Source organism: Myotis brandtii, unplaced genomic scaffold (assembly GCF_000412655.1).
Source record: "Myotis brandtii unplaced genomic scaffold, ASM41265v1 scaffold143, whole genome shotgun sequence".
NCBI lineage: Eukaryota > Metazoa > Chordata > Mammalia > Chiroptera > Vespertilionidae > Myotis > Myotis brandtii.
The window spans coordinates 482,654-505,725 of record NW_005355115.1 but is presented as its reverse complement, the minus strand read 5'-3'; the positions used below and the strand labels follow the sequence as shown (position 1 = coordinate 505,725).

At 40.8% G+C, this 23,072-nt stretch overlaps 1 protein-coding gene across 1 annotated transcript in view; it reads right to left on the bottom strand.

Moving 5' to 3' along the window:
• Positions 1-7,956, bottom strand: part of TNFRSF21 (tumor necrosis factor receptor superfamily, member 21) — a 64,265-nt gene extending 56,309 nt beyond the window's left edge. The window contains exons 1-2 of the mRNA XM_005860922.2: positions 7,904-7,956; positions 4,299-4,396 (exon numbers count right to left, since the gene is read on the bottom strand). Of these exons, the coding sequence (XP_005860984.1) occupies positions 4,299-4,337 (39 nt within the window). The 5' untranslated portion in view covers positions 4,338-4,396; positions 7,904-7,956. The remainder of the gene's footprint in view (positions 1-4,298; positions 4,397-7,903) is intronic.
• Positions 7,957-23,072: the final 15,116 nt, after the last annotated feature.

Sequence of the window (23,072 nt, the reverse complement as noted above, 5' to 3'; positions counted from 1 at the left end):
ATCCCCTGCTTAAAACTCTCAATGGCTTCCTACATCACGTGACTTAGAAAGAAATGCAACATCTTTTACAGAGATAGGACATCCCCTGAAATGCCGTCCTTGCCCTCCTCTCCATGAACTTAAGTTAGGTTTCGCTGCCTCCCCTCATCCTGCTTTCCCCTATATGACTACCATAATCCTGTAGTCAGGAATTTTTCCATTGATGGTATCTTCCCCTCTGAGCCACAAGGATAAAGTCTATTTGACATGACTGGCTACCAAGTACCCAGTTCATGGTATACCTGACAAGGGTTTGTGGACTAAATGAATGAATGGATTTACAGACCAGGAATAACTACAAGCAGCGAAGCAACTGCGAGAAACCCAAAAAGCCTCCACTGTGTACCCACAAAAACTCAAAAGATAAAATCATCTGGCACTCAGTAAGGGCAGATAGTTTCACCTCCAAAGATCCTGAGGATATCACTCTGTTTTCACAGAATCATAACTGGCTTAAGAGCCATTATGCACATCATGGTACTTAAGATGACAAGCAAATGTAATGGCGAATTTAAAACATACTTCCTCATTTTAAAAAAAAGCATTACACTAATTTGATGCTTAAAATTATAAGCAGTATCATGAGATTGTTTTCCTGAAGTTACTGATGTTCTATCCTACTTTAAACTTTAGTTATTTGGAAATTGTCACTTATCCAGAACATGTACTTCACCAACCATAATGGATAACTGAGCAAATGTCAGTGCACCATCCCAAACTGTATGGGATATGGGAACACTATAAATACGTATTGAGTAGATTAAAAGGTAACAAAGCAAATTTCAAACAAATGGGGGAAATTTTCCTTGCAGTTTACAAGAATAACATACTTATGTCATTCTTGTTACCTATCAAATTGCAGCCATTTTTAATGAAAAAAACTGAAAGCAGTGATAAGCTTTTGTCTAATCATAATGGACAAGCAGGAAGACTTTGTGTTTAACATAGAAAAAAATTTAATGCTGCATAAAACTAGTATTTTAAGAAAAACCTCAGTTACTGTGGATATTATAACAAAGATAAAGCAACCAAGACCTATTCCAGAGATGGTGACTATAAAACATGCTAACGGATGATCAAAGGGCAAAAGGCCGGCAGAGCTAGGCACTCCCAGAATTTCTGACCATTTTATTTTGAGCATCACATTAAATTCGTCATAGCAAGGCTCTGACTGTTGGGATTTCTCTAGATTTGAAGGGAGAAAAAGAACGGATAGAGAGACAGCACCAAGGGCAGAGCTTCCACAAAGCACAGACAGATCTGCTCCCAGGAATGCTATATAAATTGGATTGGCTCTGGCATTTATTCCCTACTATCCTTTCTGATTTAAAAGTCTTCTGTTGCTAGGGCAAAGGCAGGGACTGTTATTAAAGCTACAAATACAGAGAAAGCCAACGCTAGAAGGTGCTGACTTTAGGACCGGAAGGAGGCGAGCTTAGGGGACACTGGGGAAAGGGGAAAAAAACGGGCAGGGCTTCACCCAGATGCTGTCTTGCCTGGAACCTGCAATGCAGAGGAGTGAGCACTCAGCATTCCGTCCATGGACCACAGACTTCATCTCCTTCTGCCCGCTGCAATTGACATTCCTACAGGATAATACCCTCATCTACGTGCAAAAGCCATTTTGTTAACAAGACAATGGTAAAGGTTTAGGGGAAACTCTCTCCTGTGCTTGCAGAGAATTTATAGAATCCTTACACAAACCAAGGCAACAGTAAGGACACCAGCCAGTACAGCGATTCCAGCATGAACATATAAACAAAACCCATTTTAGCCTGGGGTGTGCAAAGCAGGCCTATTCTTTCAGGTCCTAGTGGGGGATCTGGGCAAGGTATGATGAAGATACTAGCAACACCTACTCTCTTAAGATGGTTTTCAGAATTAATTGTTACTACAGGTAAAGCAGAGAGGACAAAGCGTAACACAAGTAAGTACAACGTAATGTTAATTATTTTAATTATCACTCCTTCTATTTATCATTTTACCATATTTTCGCTTCATTCTCTTGGGATTAGATAATCTTTTTAAATGCCCCAATTAAAATGCAAATATTCAATTACTGAGAAATGTATCAAAGACTCCAGATTTAAAAAGCTCATATGCCTTAGTAGGCTTGGAGCATAATACAAAACAAAAAAATACAGATTGTACAACAATGAGGCAAAAGACAAACCCGGGGGCATTTCAAAACATATTTAAAATATAAACTTGGACCCTGGCCAGTGTGCTCAGTGGTTAGAGCATAGGCCTGCACACTTAAGGGTCTGGAGTTTGAGGTTGCTCTTCTTTTTTAAAAAAAAATGTATTTTTTATTGATTTCAGAGAGGCAACCAATCAATGTCTCTCTCTCCTTCCTCCCTTTCATCTTAAAAAAAAAAATCAATGAAAAAAGTATCCTTAGTTGAATATTAACATAATAAAACAATATATAAACTTAGTATATCTAGTAAATGAGAGAACACAAGTGAGGAGAGGATTTACTTATTAATAAATACACCTTACACAAATGGGGCAGAATTTCAGTAAGCATTTTCCAGAGTGAGTTTCTTTGATCTAGTCCCACAAGATGTTAATGATTCTAGGGTCTAAAACATGGGTGAACAAGCACCAGCCAGCTGCCTACTTTTTTATAGCCCAGAAACTAAAAATGCTGTTTACATTATAAATAGTTGGGGGGTGAGGGAGGGATCAAAAGAAGAACAATATTTTTGTGACACAAAAAAATTATTTGAAATTCAAATTTCAGTGTCCATAAATTTAGTTTTGTTGGCACACAGCCATGCCCATTCTTTTAGGGATGGCTTAGGCTGCTTCAAGGTACTACAAAAGCAGAGTTGAGTAGTTTCCACACAAATAGAATGGATTTAAGGATATTAACCTAATTTTGGTGTTATTAAATATAGTATTCAAATTAGAATGTAAAAATATATGGCATACACAGATAATAAAAACTTATAACTGAAAATGTAAAGAATTAATGCAAATGAGTTTAACATAAATTTCACTCAATAGTCAGGACAGCCCGGCAGGCATGGCTCAGGGGTGGAGCGTGGACCTGTGAACCGGGAGGTCACAGTTTGATTCCTGACCAGGGCACATGCCAGAGTTGCCGGCTTGATCCCCAGTATGGGGTGTGCAGGAGGCAGCCAATCAATAATTCTCTCTCATCATTGATGTTTCTATCTATCTATCTCTCTATCTATCTCTCTCTCCCTTCCTCTCTGAAATCAATAAATGTATATTTTAAAAATATAGTTGGGACAGAGGGCAACGTGAGTAAAGGTAATTACCACGTGGATATATGACATCCCTCGAAACTACTGCAATGCAAATTTGTGCAGCATAACTAAATTAAAGTGATAAGCTCCAATGCTGGCAGGCTTGTGGGGTAAAAGGCACATTAATAGGTTGCTGGTGGCACTTTAATCCAATCTTTCCAAAGACAATCTGGGCATATGCAACAAGAACCATAAAACTGTTCACTTGTTTCCTGCAACCCAGTAATTCCACTTTGGGAAATACACCTCAAATACCCCTCACTTTGGGGAACAGCCCAAAAAGAAAAAAGAGCAATTGGTTTGCACACAGACAACTCATTAGTGCTGCTTGCTTGCAGTAGGAGAACAATGACATCAATCCAAGTGTCCAACAAAAGTAGGATGGCTCAACGCACCGCCAACCGGAGAGGCGGCTATTAGAAACGGTAGGCATGAAGGCTTGAACTGACACGATCATGGGTACCTCGAACTTACCATCCAAACTCTGGGTTTCCCCAATCCCACCCACTCCTCCCCCTTATTTCCCTTCAAAGTAATCAGACCACCACAGACTCAACTAAATGACTGCTTTCCTTACACTCCTCCTACCCCCATATATCACCATCAGTAAACTCTCCCCCAAAATCTTTGAAATCTGTTAATCCCCATCGTCACTGACACCACCCCAGAACGGTCCTCTCTCCCCTGCACAGCGAAAGATTCCAACCGGTCTCTTGCTTCTATGCTTCCCTCTCTAAGCCATTCTCCATGGAGCTGCCAGAGTGATCTTTAAAAAAATCTACCGGTAATTCAAGCCACATTGTAACTCTGCTTCCCACTGTACTCTGGGTGATAGCCTGACACTTTCACACCTTTAAAAAGGTCTTGTATGATCTGGCCCGACTACCTCAACCTCAATCCACGTGCCCTTTGCCCCTATTTGCTGAGCACCAACCACATCGGCCTTCTTTCTATTCTTTGAACATGCAGACTCTTTCTTACCTCTGGGCCATTCCACATCCTGTTCCCTCTTTCCAACATACTCTTCCTTCCATTCTTGAAGGCTTGTCCTTCTTTTATCTTCCTTGATAAACTATGAACTCCAAGAGGAAAGGACCATAAATAGCCTTTTACTATCACATACCCAGAGTCTAGCAATGCGACATTTAACAGAAGCATCATATAAACATTTGTTAAATATATGAAAACTAGAAATATATCACTGTAAGATATCAGAAAATAGCTACACAAGCAAATACACATTAGTTTTAGCTATACGTAAATGAAGAAAAGCAGAACACAAGCAAATACATACACATTAGTTTTAACTAGATGTAAATGTTTGTACAGTCAGAGAACAGAAATGAATTGGGAAGACGCATAAAGAGAATTCCATACCCGTTCTTCTAGTTTGCTTTGTAGCTCTCAGTAGTGAGATATAGTTCAAGTTCCAACTGCCCTCTAACTTGTCTAGAATGAAGTTAATTTTTGTTGTTTTATTTTGTATTAATCCTCACCCGAGGATATTTTTCCATTGACTTTTAGAGAGAGTGGAAGAGACAGGTAGAGACAGAGAGAAACAATGATATGAGAGAGGCACATCGACTGGTTGCCTCCCGCACGAGCCGCGACCAGAGCCAGGAATCAAGCCTGCAACTGAGGTACGAGTGACGTGCCCTTGACCAGAATCGGGCTTGGGACTCTTCAGTCCATGGGCGGACACTCTCCACTGAGCCAAACCAGCTAGGGCTAGAATGAAGTTAGTTTAGAGCAAGATCCTTCTGGAATTCATTCATCATTTATTGCTTAACTACTAGGTGTCATGGCATTGAACCAGAAACACAAAGATGAATAGCACATTGTCGTCTTTGAGAAGTTGAAATGGAATCGCAGCCTTGGCCCTGAGGACTCCAAATGAGGCAAGAAGCACACCCAAACCCTGTCTGATCTGGTATTTTTCCTGGACCCGGTTTTAACACAAGATTTAAACCCAAAAGGAGAGAGAGAAGCCCTGGACTTCTAGAATTAAGGGAAGAGCAAGGAATGACTAATAACCAGTTAAATTATTCTGGAAGCCTGTCACCATTTGCCTTTGAAGCTTTTTCCCCTTTCTCAACCCTCCCGCCTCTCCTAGTCCTGATTAAACAAACTTACCTGGCCACACTGAGAATGAAATCAGATAATGGTCTTGTCTCAAAGGTTCTTTGGGAGACCAGAACTCCAACCTCTTTCCCAGAATCCGTGATTAAATTTCCTCTCACCCTTTGCCTTTAGTCTACTCAGTATCTGCAATCTATGAAGTGATATGCTTGAAAGCTTGCTATGGGAGCGCGCTACCAGGGAAGTCTGATAAACCTCACACAATCATGGAGTTAAAGCAGTTTCTCAGAGACCTGAATAGTTAACAAAGGAAATGCTAACAACCGATGATGCAAACTCATGCACTAATCCTATACAAATAATCAGGTTGGCGGCAAAGAAAACCTAAAAGGTCTTCAATTTCTCAGGATAAGTGAGTAGAAACCACACTGCTAAGCAGAACCCATGTCACACTGTTACTCACTAAGCAAATATTTTTCAAAATGACCCAAGTAGCAGGAAAGCAAAGTATCCATTCCCTATTTATAACATTTCAGTCTGCAAGCGTATCTTTCCACCTTACCATGGCACCACTGCCCGTCACAGTCACACCATAGGAAAATGCTTGCCAATGACTCCACGCCCTCCCCTTTCAACCCCCACACACAGGTTGTTCATGCTTTAGAATCGGCTGTTTGGGCTAAAACTCCAAGTGCCATCCTAGAGCAGAAGTGCACTTTGGATGGCAAGAGAATGTTCAACTCTCGAGTAAAACCATTCCCTTAACAGAAAACAAAATTCCAGTAAATTAAGGTTACTCATCCCCTACCCGCAACTTGGCAGAAACGGCCGTGTGTATGCCGCCACAGTGGCCTAGATTTGAGTCCTCTGTTTAGCAGTTGCCAACTGCTTCACTCTAACCTCTCTTACATCTCATTCCTTATGTGTAAAAGGGGGCTAATAACATACCCCATGGGTGTGTAAGATTAACTGAGATCATTTTTAAAAGGTATTCAAAGGTAAGCTATTCAATAGTAACTACTCAATGAATAGGAGCTAGTAATATCAACATCAATGATTAACAGGAACAGCCACCATATTCCTCCCCTCTGAGTTCTCAGTGCTAAAGCCCTCTTGAATCCACAGCCGCTCTCTTTTGATTCCAGGACTCATGGCCTCACTCCTCTCTCCTAAATCCATTCCAGTCGTCTTCCTCCTCCCAAAACAGTTCTGCAAATGGCTCCAAGTGACTGAGCCACCAGGCAATTCTGGAGGCAGAAGAGCAAATGGAAAATTATAGAAAGATCAGATAATGAGCTTTGTTAGGACTTAGCTTCCTAAGCCCCCGCTCCTGTTTTTTTTTTTTCTTTAAAACAAACCCTTAGACATAATTTTCAAATATTCTAAAAAGAAGATGGAGCTATCTCTCAGTGCCCTCACTACCCACCCACACCCTGCCCAGGCCTGCCCTCTCTGAGATCCCTCTGAGCACAACTTTCCCACCACCGCAAACATCTGTCAACCTCCAACACCAGGATGTTGACATGTGAAAACGAAAAATTTAGATAGCCAGAATCTAGGGAGAAAGAACCACTCGCGGCAGCCTTTACCACCCCTCGAAAAAGTGAGATCACCACTCTGAATCAACAGCCTAACACCCGTGAGCCCCACCTCCCTCAGCCCCAAGTCCAGCACACACGGACATCTGCCAGGTTCCTCCCAGATTATGACCTCTGCCCAGCTCCTCTTGGATTCAGGCTGCAAATGGGAGGTGGTAGGAAAGCCAGGTGGCAGCATTCAAGCCAATTTAGGATTCCTGTTTATTTTCAGTATTTGACAAATACAAACACTGGGGCAAAGCCAGTGTTTATTCACGATCTCACCCCTATTCCTAAAGAATCAGAGCCCAGCAGCTGCTCCTCCAGCAGCCGCAAAGCCCAGCGTCCAGCTAACGCTAAATGGAGATTCAATTTGGGGACCCTGTTGACTCCTCTGATGGCTCGTTTTCATTCTGTCAAACAGACTTATCTGTGCCTGATGGTCCAGACCAAGTCTGCTCCAAATGGTCATGGACACATGCCCAGAGGCAGTGAGGCCACCAAGGTTCTTCCTGCCATAGAAGAGAAGCACCTGAATGTGCCAGGAAATTGCCAGTGACCTGGCACCACCAGAATTTGCCTGACGTGCTTGGGGTTAGAGGGCCAGCAGAGTATTATTGCCTACTGGACTATAAGCTTCGAAGTATCCATAATGAAAAGTCAAGGGTGTGGGTGGGGGTGGAAGAAGGCATAGAGGGGATAGATGGTGATGGAAAAAATAAAATAATAAAATAAAAACAAAAAGAAAGAGAAGTCACTTAGTTCAAGTCTGATGATGTATCTGACCATTTCCCATACGAAAAAAAACTAATTTAATAAAGTTTACTTAAGCCAATTAATTATAGTTCACATGCTTTATAAAGGGCCAGCTGAGTACAACACCAACTTGCAACTTGCCTACAGAGTCTCCAAAGAGGCTTTACCTCTCACCTTCACGGACTGAATCAAGTGTAAAGTTCAAGTGTGATGTCTCCGCCTTCTGATCTATGATGCAGAAAGTACACACATCACCTGCTGGAGTTGGCCCAGCAGCTCACACCTACTTGCCCTTATCCAAAAAGGACGTAGCCAGAGAGATGGGCCTTCTGCAAAATGTCCTGGGAAACATGGCATAACCGTGCTTACCAAATCGGGCTATTTGATAGACTTCGTCCTTAACTCCAGATTGAACCACACTAACATATGCAATGTACCCAATTGATAGATCTCTGCCTACTTAGTCTCGGGGTTTTTCTCAGTTTAGGTTAGTACACATTCCATTAACGAGGAACTTTTTTTCTTGTTGATTTTAGTTTGCTTATGTATTTTATTTACACTGGAGGTTTGCTTTTTTCCTTTGGACTGGACCCGAGGCAGATCCATCCATATGCCTTTAGAAACAGTTGGGATAAAAAAGCAAGTTGATCACTTTCTATACATTTGACAACAGGGATGGAGGTCCCTGTGGTAAGTCCAAGTCCTGCATTCCAGTCCAGGCCTGCCTCACCCCTTCTGCTGACTAGAAGCCACTTTCCCTGCGGAGGCTAATGTATGTCCTTCTGAAACTTGGCAGAGTTTTCTTCCTCTGACTTGCAGACTAACAGCCAAATTTACTTCAGGTTTTTAAAGATTTTAGCATCAATCACATCATGTGCTTTGCTTTTTGTACATTCATCTGCTGGTTCCATTCAAGAGAGTGAAATCCACCCTCACAACTAATGGCCGTGCACACTCTATATACCATACAAACTGTACATACGGACAAGATCCAAACCCTTGCTCATCCCCAGTTCCCACTGCCTCTCGCAGAGAACATGTTCAACGTAGGCTTATTGACATGAAAAATAAGTTGTTTTCCCAATCTAGGCTGGTTTTTCCCCTCCAGGTTGGTTTCCCTTCCCGTTTTCACAATCTAGGATTCTGGAGTTAAGGTACACAAAAAGGAGAAAATCTTTTGGATATGATATCAGCTCTGATTCAAAGTTCTATCTGAATGTGCCACCAAGTCCAAGTCAGGACTTGAGCCCCCACCCCCCAGACCACTCCATGCCTGCCTAGTCAAACAGTCAAAGTCAAGTGCCAAGATGGTGATAATTAAACTTGATAAACGAAGGTCAGGAGCTAGACATTTAGTCACAACGACAGTGACAAACGCTAATACTTGGTGCTTTCTAGGCTAGCACACAGCTGAACAGGCTCTTACAGCAAATGTCCCTCTATCTGGAATTCATGATGCATGCAGAACAGTGCTTTCCAAAATTTCAGACCTCATTTCCTTGTCAATTATGGCTCCCTTCTCTTCAGACTGCCCACTGCCAACATTCTATCGTCCCGTCAAAGCCAGTTCCCTGAGGGCAAAAGATATCTCTGAGTGTGTTGTTTCATACGAGGCAAGCTCTTCTAGGGCATTCCTTAACACTAGTACAAACCCAAAGGTCTCACTTATCTTCTCCACAAGCTTTTGGCGTGGAACACATAATATTTTGTCTTTCAGTTTATGGTTGACTTTCCAATATCATGCAGACACAATTCATCAGAAGCAAAAGTGCAAGCGGCAAGAACATCTCCTTCCAAAGACGCTCATGTAATTTTCATTCATGTTTTGCAACAAATCAAACCACCAATCTCAACTTTTCCCCAGTGAGCCTTCTTTGTTGTTACATTTCACCATCTAGAAATTTGGAGTTATGAAATAGAGTGGCACAGGCCTGGGGGTTCAGGCAGTCCTGGGGTCCAGCCCCAGTGCCATCACTTGTGAGCTGTGTGGACCAGCACAAACCAATGAAGTTTTTGCCGCCTCATTTTCTCACCTATAAAACAGAGAATAGCACAGGCTCCACAGAAATGTTGAAAGTAAATAAAATACTGTATATAAAGCACCTAACACATCATACTTTTTATATATAATCATGACATAACATAGTAAAAAGCTAGGAAAATTCCAGGACAAGTGGAATAGGGAAACTAAGATAGTTAAACAGCAGTTTGCAGCCACCTAGGAAATCTTATGCTCCCTAAACCAAAAATGCCTAAAAGTAAATGGTTTGCACATCTCCTCCCGAACCAGAGGGTAAATAGCTAAATCACCCTACTCAGGGAGAGATGTAACAGAAACCCAATTAAGGTTCATTTGCCAACCCCACCAAGGACAGACAAATGAAGAAAATAAATCTCATTTTGGTACATCAGTATAAAGCTGATGAATATTCTATTGACCCTCTCCTAAGATCTCCCCTAAATATCCAGCCTTTAAAACCCCTGAAAACAAAGATCCCAGGGTGCTCTCCCTCCAGGGAGCCTACCAGTGCCATTCCCTTCTCCCTCTCATTCCCCACAGGAATGCATCTCCTAAACTCCAAGGAACCCCACTAGACTTGCAACCAGGGGAGCAATGGGCAGCGACAGCTCATCCCAGGCTAACCCCCTGAACCTGTCTCTGACTTCCAGTGAGCCAAAGCTGCCCAGGCTAGGCTCTCCTGTTGCTTCTTCTACGCCCTTCTTTGTTTCATTGCCCTAAGTGTATTTTTCCTATGAACAATGAATTCTTGCTTGCTTTTCTACACCAAGGGCTCACTATCTCATCCTTAACAATCCTCAGTTTATTTTGTTCATTAGATTCCAGGTATGAATCAGATCATGCAATACTTGTCTTTCCCTGACTGGCTTATTTCACTGGGTATAATACTCTTCAGATCCCTCCATGCTGTCTCAAAGGGTAAGAGATCTTTCTTTTTTACTGCTGCAGAGCATTCCATGGTTTAAATGTACCACTGCTTTTTTATCAACTTGTCTACTGATGGGCACCTGGGCTGTTTCCAGATCTTAGCTATTGTAAATTGTGCTGACATGAACATAGGGGTGCATACAGTCTTTCTGATTAGTGTTTTGGGTCTCTTAGGATGTATTACTAAAAGTGGGATCACTGGGTCAAATGGCAGTTCCATATATACCATTTTGAGAAAATTCCATACTGTTTTCCAGAATGGCTGCACCAGTCTGCATTTCCACCAGCTGTGTACTAGAGTTATCTTTTCTCCACATCCTTGCCGGGACTTGTCATTTGTTGATGGTAACCATGCTGACAGGTGTGAGGTGATAACTCATTGTCCTTTTAATTTGCATCTATCTAATAATCAGTGACTTAGCATTTTTTTCATGTCTCTTGGCCATCTAATGGACATTTTAATGTTGTTAATTATTAACAGGCATGGAGGCTGGTATGCTTCCACTTATTTGTTACCATTTTCAATTTCATTCGTCAGTGTCTTATAATTTTCCAAGTACAGGTCTTTTACATCCTCAGTTAAATTTATTCCTTGGCATTATATTTCTGAAGTAATTGTAAATGGGATTGTTTTCTTAATTTCTCTTTCTGATAGTTCATTATTGGTGTGTAAAAATGGAATTACTTTCTGTATACTTATATTGTATCCTGCTACTTTTCTGAATTCATTTATCAGTTCTAGTAGTTTTCTGGTGGAATTTTTAGAGTTCTCTATATACAGTATGATATCACCTGCAAATAATGACAGTTTTATTTCTTCCTATCTAATCTGAATGCCTTTTATATCTTCTTCTTATATAATAGTTGTGGCTAGGACTTCCAGTACTATAAGAGTGGTGAAAGCAGACATCTATGTCTTGTTCCCAGTCTTAAGGGAAACTTTTAGTTTTTGCTCATTGAGTATGATGTTGATTATGGGTTTGTCACGTATGACCTTTATTACATTGAGTGATGTTTCCTCTATTTCCACTTTGCTGAGAGTTTTTTTTTTATCATAAATGGATGCTGGATTTTATCAAACTCTTTTCTGCATATATTGAGATGACCATGTGGTTTTTACCCTTTAATTTATTTATGTGGTATATCACATTTATTGATTTGCGGATATTGTACCAACTTTGCATCCCTAGAATACTACTTGATCATGATATATGACATTTGTAATATATTGTTGGATCCAGTTTGTTAGTATTTTATTGAGGATTTTAGCATCTATGTTCATCAGGGATATTGGTGTATAACTTTTTTTCTTTGTAGTTACTGTATCTGGTTTTGGAATTAGGATAATGCTGGCCTCATGAAAATGAGCTTGGATGTCTTCCCTCCTCATGAATTTTTGGGAGTAGTTTGAGAAGGATGGGTGTTAGGTCTCCTTTGTTTGGTAAAATTCACCTGGGAAGCCATTCAGTTCAGGATTTTTGTTTACTGGGAGATTGTTTGTTACTGCTTCTATTTCATTAGTTGTTATCAGTCTATTCCAGTTTTCTGACTCTTCCTGATTCAGTTTTAGACTGTATGCTTCTAGGAATTTGTCCATTTCACCCAGACTGTTCAATTTGTTGGCACATAGTTGTTCATAATATTTTCTTACAATCCTTTGTCTTTCTATGATGTCAGTTGTTACTTCCCCTCTTTTATTTCTGATTTTATTTCGGTCCTCTCTGTTTTTTTTATGAGTCTGGCTAACAGTTCACCAATCTTGATTATCTTTTCGAAGAACCACCTCTTGGTTTCATTGATTTTTTGCAATGTTTTTTAAAGTTTCTATGTCATTTATTTTTCTCTAATCTTTATTATTTCATTCCTTCTACCTCAGCAGTTCTCAACCTATAGGTCGTGACCCCTTTGGGGATCGAACAACCCTTTCATAGGGGTCGCCTAAGACCATCGGAAAACACATATATAATTACATAGTTTTTGTGATTAATCACTATGCTTTAATTATGTTCAGTTGCAGCCAAAGGTCAGCAGCCGGCCTCGCTCTGCAAGAGAAGCAAAAATAAATAACCAGGCACAAATGGGTCAATGGAACAGAGAGAAAAAGCAGCCAATACAGAGTTCCACGGACTAGCTTCTGGTTGTTAAGAGTACATACACAAATACAAAGCTAGCCACACGGTCCTGGACCTAGGGAGCTAGGGTATATAGAACTATCACCAATTAGAGCCAGGAAGTGACTCAATATTCTATTTTTCTCTCTAATATTGGATTTAAAATGTAGAAAATGGGTACTACTTAACTTAGAAAATTTACACATGGCTGTTGTCTGCATTGTCAGTGTGACATTCTCATTAAGGCATGTATTGATTATGCATTTATAATTACCAATAAACATCTACTTGAATGCCTTAATTTGTTAATGAGAATATACTGGGTGCCAGTGGAAAACCAGGAGAATGTATATATAGTTTACAAAAAACTTATACTGACTAGTGGCCCGGTGCACGAAATTTGTGCACATTAAAAGGGGGATTAATTAGAGGAAATATTTTAATATTGCTATTTGCCCTTTCTCTATAATAGAAGTGTCAAAGATGAAAGAAAATTAGTAAAATGTATATGAAAATCTTCCTCCTGTCAGAGTCTGGTGCGCACCACAGGACCCAGAGTCAAGTCCCCGCCCACGCATGTGTGCCTCAAAATCTCGAGAGACCCAGACCCAGCCAGTCCCCCCGCATTGGGCTAGATCCAGACCCAGCCGGACCCACCCTTGTCAAGCCCTGCTGGGTAGGGGGCGCAGCCTGAGGTCCCCTGTCAAGCCCCATGGGGGGCGGGGCACAGCCTGAGGTCCCTGCTGATTGCTCGTTATGGGAACTCGGCCTCTGCTGTGGGTGCAGCCATCTTGTGTTATGGAAACCCTGCCTCTGCTGTGGGTGCAGCCATTTTGGGTTATGGAACCTCCCTCACCCCCCTGTCTCTGCTGTGGGCGCTGCCATCTTTGTGGTGGAGTGACAGTCAATTTGCACATTCCCTCTTTATTATATAGGATAGCCTGAGCTACTAAGGCCTGCATGTACAGTCATAAATCAACTCACCATCAATAGCAGCTGTGTGAGTCTTGCCTGGGGCAATTGTTCGGATCTTATAAAAGGACAACTGTTTGGCCAATGTAAAGGAGGTTGTGTAGGGAACTTCATGGTATGCCTGAAACGAGATAAAACAAAAGTGGAGACTCATGAGGTAAAAAATGGAGGGGTAACAGGTTGAAAATGTCACAATGACCAAAAGGCCTTTCAGGCAAATTGTGGGGAAACGCACAATTTCATCATGCTCCTCAGAACAGTGGGCAATTTAAAATTTATGAATTACTTATTTCTGGAATTTTCCATTTAATATTTTTGGACTGTGGCTGACTGTGGGTAACTAAAACCTCAGAAAGCAAAACAGCGGATAAAGGGGAACTACTGTAATGGTAATTTTGAATATGCCTTTTCAAACCACACAGACACCCTCCCTAGACTTGCCCTGAATTTGAGAATCACTACTTCAGAGACTGCTTTAAAAATTAATTCTTATCTTTTCCATTGAGTCAGAAAACTTTTGTCTCTTATTTTTAATTCTTTAGAAAATATTAAAAATTCATCATACTAACACAAAGAGGAGACTAAAATTTAGCATCAGTGGTGAATTTCATGACATCCTTGAAGGAGGTAAATGGTAATTACATGTAATAAGCCTGTACAGGATCAGTGATTTGGGAGCAATAAATCTAAAAACTCTCCAGAGATGTGGCACATGGAAATATATTTTCATAATGTTAATTTTCTTATGCCTATTTCAGTGATAAGACAGAACCTGAATTCCATCACTTGATTCTTTGTAATCAATTTATTTATTGAGGTATAACAAACTATAAAATGTTAGACAGCTGGATACATTTTTCTGTATGCATACAAATGTAAAACTATCACCCTGATCAAGATATAGACCATTCCCATCACCTTATAATACAGCAGTTCTCAACCTGTGGGTCGAGACCCCTTTGGTGGTCGAATGACCCTTTCACAGGGGTCACCTAAGACCATCAGAAACCACATATATAATTACATATTGTTTTTGTGATTAATCACTATGCTTTAATTATGTTCAATTTGTAACAATGAAAATACATCCTGCATATCAGATATTTACATTACAATTCATAACAGTAGCAAAATTACAGTTATGAAGTAGCAATGAAAATAATTTTAGGTTTGGGGGTCACCGCAACCTGAGGAACTGTATTAAAGGGTGGCAGCATTAGGAAGGTTGAGAATCACTGTTCTACTTACTCTGGGTTTTTCTTGTTGTTCTCTTTCTAATTATTTAAGTTGTAGGGTTAAATTGTTTATTATTAATTTTTCTTGTTTTTTGAGTGTAGTTGCTTTCTAATTTAATTCCACTGTTATTTGAGAAGATGCTTGATATGTTTTCAATTTTCTTGAACTTGTAGAGATTTGCTCTTCTAAGATTTTTATGGTTTCACAACTTACATTTGTCTTTTATCCATTTTGAGTTTATTCTTGTGTATGGTGTAAGTTGGTGGTCTAGTTTCAAATTTGGCATGTATCTGTCCAATTTTCCCAACAGTATCTATTAAAGAGAGGTATATTCTTCAGCTTTGGGGTGAAATGTTCCATAAATGTCAATCAAATTCATCTGATCCAGTGTATTGTTTAGAGTCATTGTTTCCTTGTTAAGTTTCTGTCTGGAAGATCTATCCAGTGAGGTCAGTGGGGGTGTTAAAGTATTATACTATGACTGTATTCCTGTTGCTCTCTCCTTTAAAACCCTCTATATTTAGGTGCTGCTACATTGGGTACATATATGTTTACCAGGATTGGAACACAGTATATTTTTCCACTTGTTTATATCTTCCTCCAAGTCTTTTTTCAATGTCCTGTAGTTTTCCTAGTACAAGTCTTTTACCTCCTTGGTTAAGTTTATTCCTAAATATCTTAAATTTTTTTGTTGCAATGGTAAATGGTATTGTTGGTTTAGTTTCTCTTTCTGAGAATTCATTATTGGTGTATGAAAAAGCCATCGTTTTTTTGGGTGTTAATTTTGTATGCCACTACATTGCCAAATTCATTTATTAAATTTAGTGGTTTTTGGTGGAGCCTCAGGGTTTTCTATGTATAATATCATGTCATCTGCAAATAATGAGTTTTACTTCCTCCTTTCCAATTTTGATGTTTATTTTTTTCGTTATGGGAACTCGGCCTCTGCTGTGGGTGCAGCCATCTTGTGTTATGGAAACCCTGCCTCTGCTGTGGGTGCAGCCATTTTGGGTTATGGAACCTCCCTCACCCCCCTGTCTCTGCTGTGGGCGCTGCCATCTTTGTGGTGGAGTGACAGTCAATTTGCACATTCCCTCTTTATTATATAGGATAGCCTGAGCTACTAAGGCCTGCATGTACAGTCATAAATCAACTCACCATCAATAGCAGCTGTGTGAGTCTTGCCTGGGGCAATTGTTCGGATCTTATAAAAGGACAACTGTTTGGCCAATGTAAAGGAGGTTGTGTAGGGAACTTCATGGTATGCCTGAAACGAGATAAAACAAAAGTGGAGACTCATGAGGTAAAAAATGGAGGGGTAACAGGTTGAAAATGTCACAATGACCAAAAGGCCTTTCAGGCAAATTGTGGGGAAACGCACAATTTCATCATGCTCCTCAGAACAGTGGGCAATTTAAAATTTATGAATTACTTATTTCTGGAATTTTCCATTTAATATTTTTGGACTGTGGCTGACTGTGGGTAACTAAAACCTCAGAAAGCAAAACAGCGGATAAAGGGGAACTACTGTAATGGTAATTTTGAATATGCCTTTTCAAACCACACAGACACCCTCCCTAGACTTGCCCTGAATTTGAGAATCACTACTTCAGAGACTGCTTTAAAAATTAATTCTTATCTTTTCCATTGAGTCAGAAAACTTTTGTCTCTTATTTTTAATTCTTTAGAAAATATTAAAAATTCATCATACTAACACAAAGAGGAGACTAAAATTTAGCATCAGTGGTGAATTTCATGACATCCTTGAAGGAGGTAAATGGTAATTACATGTAATAAGCCTGTACAGGATCAGTGATTTGGGAGCAATAAATCTAAAAACTCTCCAGAGATGTGGCACATGGAAATATATTTTCATAATGTTAATTTTCTTATGCCTATTTCAGTGATAAGACAGAACCTGAATTCCATCACTTGATTCTTTGTAATCAATTTATTTATTGAGGTATAACAAACTATAAAATGTTAGACAGCTGGATACATTTTTCTGTATGCATACAAATGTAAAACTATCACCCTGATCAAGATATAGACCATTCCCATCACCTTATAATACAGCAGTTCTCAACCTGTGGGTCGAGACCCCTTTGGTGGTCGAATGACCCTTTCACAGGGGTCACCTAAGACCATCAGAAACCACATATATAATTACATATTGTTTTTGTGATTAATCACTATGCTTTAATTATGTTCAATTTGTAACAATGAAAATACATCCTGCATATCAGATATTTACATTACAATTCATAACAGTAGCAAAATTACAGTTATGAAGTAGCAATGAAAATAATTTTAGGTTTGGGGGTCACCGCAACCTGAGGAACTGTATTAAAGGGTGGCAGCATTAGGAAGGTTGAGAATCACTGTTCTACTTACTCTGGGTTTTTCTTGTTGTTCTCTTTCTAATTATTTAAGTTGTAGGGTTAAATTGTTTATTATTAATTTTTCTTGTTTTTTGAGTGTAGTTGCTTTCTAATTTAATTCCACTGTTATTTGAGAAGATGCTTGATATGTTTTCAATTTTCTTCTTGTTGTAGAGATTTGCTTTGTGTCCTAACATGTGGTCTATCTTTGAGAATGATCCATGTGCACTTGAGAAGAATGTATATTCAGCTTTGGGGGGAAGATCTATCCAGTGAGGTCAGTGGGGGTGTTAAAGTATTATACTATGACTGTATTCCTGTTGCTCTCTCCTTTAAAACCCTCTATATTTAGGTGCTGCTACATTGGGTACATATATGTTTACCAGGATTGTATCCTCTTGTTGTATCTATCCCTTTAGTATTATGTAGTGACCTTTGTTGTCTCTTGCAATGGCCTTCATTTTGAAATCTATTTTGTCAGATGTGAGTATTGCTACCCGAGCTTTTTTTTTTTTTTTCCATTTGCATGGATATTTTTTTAAACCCTTCACTTCACTCTCATCTGGTGTGAGTCTTTTGCTCTGAGGTGGCTTTTTTGTAGACAGCATATAATAGGGTCATATTTTTTTATTCATTCAGCTACCCTATATGTTTTGCTTGGAGCATTTAACCCATTTAAATTTAAGGTTATTATTGATAGGTACTTATTTATTGCCATTTTAATTCTGTATTCCTAGGTATTTTTTCTCTCTCTATTTCTTTTTCTCATTACAACAGTCCCATTAGCATTTCTTGCCGTGCTGATTCGATGGTGATAAACTCCTTAGCCTTTTGTGTCTGGGAAACTCTTTATTTCACCATTCTCTTTCAATTTGTTTGACTATATCACATTTATTGATTGGTGAATATTGTACCAGCTTTGCATCCCTGAAATAAATCCCACTTGGTCATGGTGTATGATCTCTTTAACATATTGATGGATCCCATTTGCTAATATTTTGTTGAGGATTGTTCATCAGGGATATTGGCCTGTAATTCTCTTTCTTTGTGGTGTTTTTATCTGGTTTTGGAATTAAGATAATACTGGCCTTGTAAAGAGAGCTTATAAGTCTTCCCTCCTCTTAAATTTTTGGGAGTAGTTTGAGAAGGATGGGTGTTAGGTCTCCTTTGTTTGGTAAAATTCACCTGGGAAGCCATTCAGTTCAGGATTTTTGTTTACTGGGAGATTGTTTGTTACTGCTTCTATTTCATTAGTTGTTATCAGTCTATTCCAGTTTTCTGACTCTTCCTGATTCAGTTTTAGACTGTATGCTTCTAGGAATTTGTCCATTTCCCCAGACTGTAGGATTGTTCATCAGGGATATTGGCCTGTAATTCTCTTTCTTTGTGGTGTTTTTATCTGGTTTTGGAATTAAGATAATACTGGCCTTGTAAAGAGAGCTTATAAGTCTTCCCTCCTCTTAAATTTTTGGGAGTAGTTTGAGAAGGATGGGTGTTAGGTCTCCTTTGTTTGGTAAAATTCACCTGGGAAGCCATTCAGTTCAGGATTTTTGTTTACTGGGAGATTGTTTGTTACTGCTTCTATTTCATTAGTTGTTATCAGTCTATTCCAGTTTTCTGACTCTTCCTGATTCAGTTTTAGACTGTATGCTTCTAGGAATTTGTCCATTTCACCCAGACTGTTCAATTTGTTGGCACATAGTTGTTCATAATATTTTCTTACAATCCTTTGTCTTTCTATGATGTCAGTTGTTACTTCCCCTCTTTTATTTCTGATGAAAAATCAGCTGTCAGCCTTATGGGAGCTCCTTTGTAGCTAGCAAATTACTTTTCTCTCTTTGTCTTTAATTTTTGGCATTTTAATTATGATGTGTCTGGGAGTGGGTGTGTTTGGGTTCTTCTTGCTTGGGACTCTCTGTGCCTCCTGAACTTGTGTAACTTTCTCCTTCACCAGGTTAGGGAAGTTTTCTGCCATTATTTCGTCACATTCTCTATCCCTTGCTTTCTTCTCCTTCTCTGCCTCCTATTATGCGAATATTGTTACATTTCCTGTTGTCCCACAGCTCCCTTAAGCTGCCCTCCTATTTAGTTGTTTTTTATTTTTGGTTCTCTGATTGAGTGGGTTTTTTTCCTACTGTCTTCTAATTCACTAATCTGATCTTCGACTTCCCCTAATCTGCTGTGTATTCCTTCCAATGTGTTCTTTATTAGTGCTATGTCATTATTTATTTCTGACTTTTTTTCATGGTTACTATATCTCTTCTCATGCTGTTGAGCATCTTTGCCATCATTATTCTGAGCGCTATAGCTGAAATTTTTTATCTCCATTTCGTTTAGCTTTTCTTCTGGAGAATTCTCTTATGCTTTCATTTGGGAGTTCTTATTCAGGCTGAATTAGCCTCAGACTAATGACCACAGGGCAGGGCAAGAGGTCTTCCATTTTGGCTGACTGTTTGGGTTTGTGTCGATGTATTAGGTAGATCTGCTACAACTCCCAATCTCTAGAGCAGGACAATGTCAGACGCTGTTTGTTACTGACCCTGCGTACCCTGTTTGGACCTAGCAGCAACCCATAGCTTGTGGTTCCTTCTGCTGCGGCTGGGTGTCTTTGGAAAGGACCAAGATGTGCACCAGTGTCTGCTTTTCCTAGCCCAGAGCCCCAAAGGAGATCAGGCAAAGTCTCAAAGCCTCCAGAGATCTCCCTCTGCCCGCAGTCTGATTGTATTCAGGCTGGATTAGCCTCAGGCTAGTGACCACAGGGTGGGACAAGAGGTCTTCCAGCAGGCAAAAACCACCTGGATAGCAAAGGTCCACGGAGAAAAATGTCCTCTGCAGCGTATGACTCAGCATAGAAAAACAGGGTGGCTACTCTCCAAAGCCCCCAACCCTGGACTCTCCTCACACAACTCCAGTCCACTCTGCCCTCCCTCTGGCGGAGCCAAAGGTGAGTGGCTGCATACACAATTTTGTGCTTTGGCCCTTTAAGAGGGTGCCTGCATTTCCAGCCATCTCTTGCTGGCAGACAGCAACCCTGCTGCTTTTCACAGCCACATGTTTTGTGGGCACCTTTCCCAGTTCTGGCTCTCTGGGCTGGGGAGCCCAGCTTGGGTTTTAGATCCCAGAGTTCTCAGTGGGGACCCTACACAGCTGAGATATCTCTCCGGACCTTCAGCTGCTGTCTGTGGGAGCCTGGCCAGCCCTTTGGCATCTCCACACTTTCTGCCAGTCTCCATGCAGTCTCCACTTTTTGTCCTTGGTTATGAGGGTTCTCTCCAGCTAGTCTTCAGTTGATTTTTCAGGGTGCTTCTTCTGTATTTTAGTTGCATTTCCAGTTTGGTCCTGGGAGAGTGTCAGTGTAGCTTCCACTTACTCCACCGCCATTTTTAAGACTCTGGGTTCATTACTTTTTAATCTAACTGCAATGTATGGGTAAGGTCAGTAACCTCCCACTTCCTTCAGGAGCGTCCTGAGCACCTGACAGGTTTACCTGGGCTCTGGGTCCTGGTGCCTGTCAATTTCTGTAGCCAAGAATCCAATGGGATAAATAATCCTTAGAACAGCAGTTCTCAACCTGTGGGTCGAGACCCCTTTGGGGGTCGAACGACTCTTTCACAGGGGTTGCCTAAGACCATCTGAAAATACATATATAATTACATATTGTTTTTGTGATTAATCACTATGCTTTAATTATGTTCAATTTGTAACAATGAAAATACATCCTGCATTTCAGATATTTACATTACGATTCATAACAGTAGCAAAATTACAGTTATGAAGTAGCAACGAAAATAATTTTATGGTTGGGGGTCACCACAACATGAGGAATTGTATTAAAGGGTCGCTGCATTAGGAAGGTTGAGAACCACTGCCTTAGAACGATGGCATAAGATCATTTTATACCTTAACAACACCTATCCTGAGGACTGGATCTTGCAGAGTGGGGATGTAAAAAATAAGATATTGCTCCCCACCCTGCTTGTGGGTTACAGCATAGCCAGTCCCTCGTAACTCTGATACACCCTCTCAGTCACACTGAGGGACAAAGGGATCAACCCCAGGCCATTCCATGAATTGAGTAAGAGCTTTTCTATTATAGTTAGCAAGACACCAAGGACTCCTCTTTTAGTTAACACCTTGAGATTGCTTCTAAGCTCTGCTATAAATTTCATTTTTTAAAGAGATAGCCAATTTTAATTCTCAGGCCTTCAGTTACAAGTCTTTACATACTAAGTTTAATAACTTAGGAAAAGGAGCTGGGGTCTTTCTCATTCGGTTAAAGCAACCTATATACTTAGATTACATCAAGACCTTACTTTAAGCACCTATCTCATACTAACAGGTAAAATAAATGAAATATTACATTGACTTAAGAGTTAATCTAGGAGTAGACTCTATGGGGAGAATAATTGTGTCGGTGGGACAGAGAGGCATGGTGGAGTAGAATAGTAGATCTAAGGTGGAGAAGGAGGATAGAGCTAACTCCACGGATGGTAAGGTTACTAATATGGATTTAGATGGGTTTCTCTCCACACCAAGACTGTCAATCCAGGTTTACTGTTTGAAAGGACCCCCTCCTGCTCCTTATTCACACTTGTTTCACATAGAAATCTTCACTTTGTCATTACTATAAATGGGCAGAAAAGAGTCTCTGAAGGGAGACTGGTACTTGCTTCATTATAAATGCTAACAGCACCAAACTTTCTTTAGTCTCTCTTTTCCCCTTAAAACACACACTCCCACAGGGAACCAGAGTGTCTGTAGGATGAATTCCAGGCCATAGCAACTGCACTGCCCTGGGATCTAAGCAGATCTTGGCTGACCAGGCATTAAACCCTTTCCAGGAAGGAGACAGCAAGCCTGCCTTTAGGCTTTTTGTCTTTTTGTTTTTGTTTGTTTGTTAGCTAAGAATCTCCATCTTCTCTGCAGAGACAAAAAGATAGTCATGGGAAGCTTATGGTGGCTCCAGGGTTTGATCTCAAAGGCATTTTCTTCCACCTAACTCGCCCCCTCCCCTCTAACATTTAGAAAGGAAGGGATCTGGGGGAGTTTGGGATAAGTTTTGGGTCAAGGGTAGTTTCAGGCTTCGACCAAGTAAGTGATGGAGGACTAGGATTAGGGCATGCCTTAGAGCTAAATGCAGTTTATGTCCCGAAGCCTGGCCGCAGGTAAAGGAGGGATAGGTAAGACTGGATAAAATTCATCTTCCTTTATGTAGTTCTCTCTCCCCCTTAACCCCACTCAAGTGCCAGCTCTCTGGCTGGCTGAGAGCCGGCGCTCTGGGGGCGCCTGAGAGTGGGTCTAAGGGTTCTGTGTTCTTGGCGTGCAGAAACTGGGACCCACCCGAGCCCAGGAGCAGAGGCGGGGGAGGGGTGGCTTGCGCCCTGCCAGGAATGCTAGGCGCGGTGCACCGGGCGGTCTCCAGTGCCCGGCGCGCACCGGTCTCCGAGAGAGCAGCGGCCGGTGCCTGGGGAAGGGGGGAAGGTGGAGCATGAGGGGGGCGAGTAGGGGAAAAGCCCTGAAATGCGCAGGAAGCACGGCGGCCACCTCTAGCGCCTCCTCCAACGAAGCCCGATTGCAAGGAAAACAATTCGCCTTCATTCCCTAGTCCCAGCTGAGCCCTGCGACTCCCCCAAAATGATCGATCGGAGCCCTCCGGTGTGTTGCCTTCCCTTGCAAGCCCCCTAACCCAGCAGGCC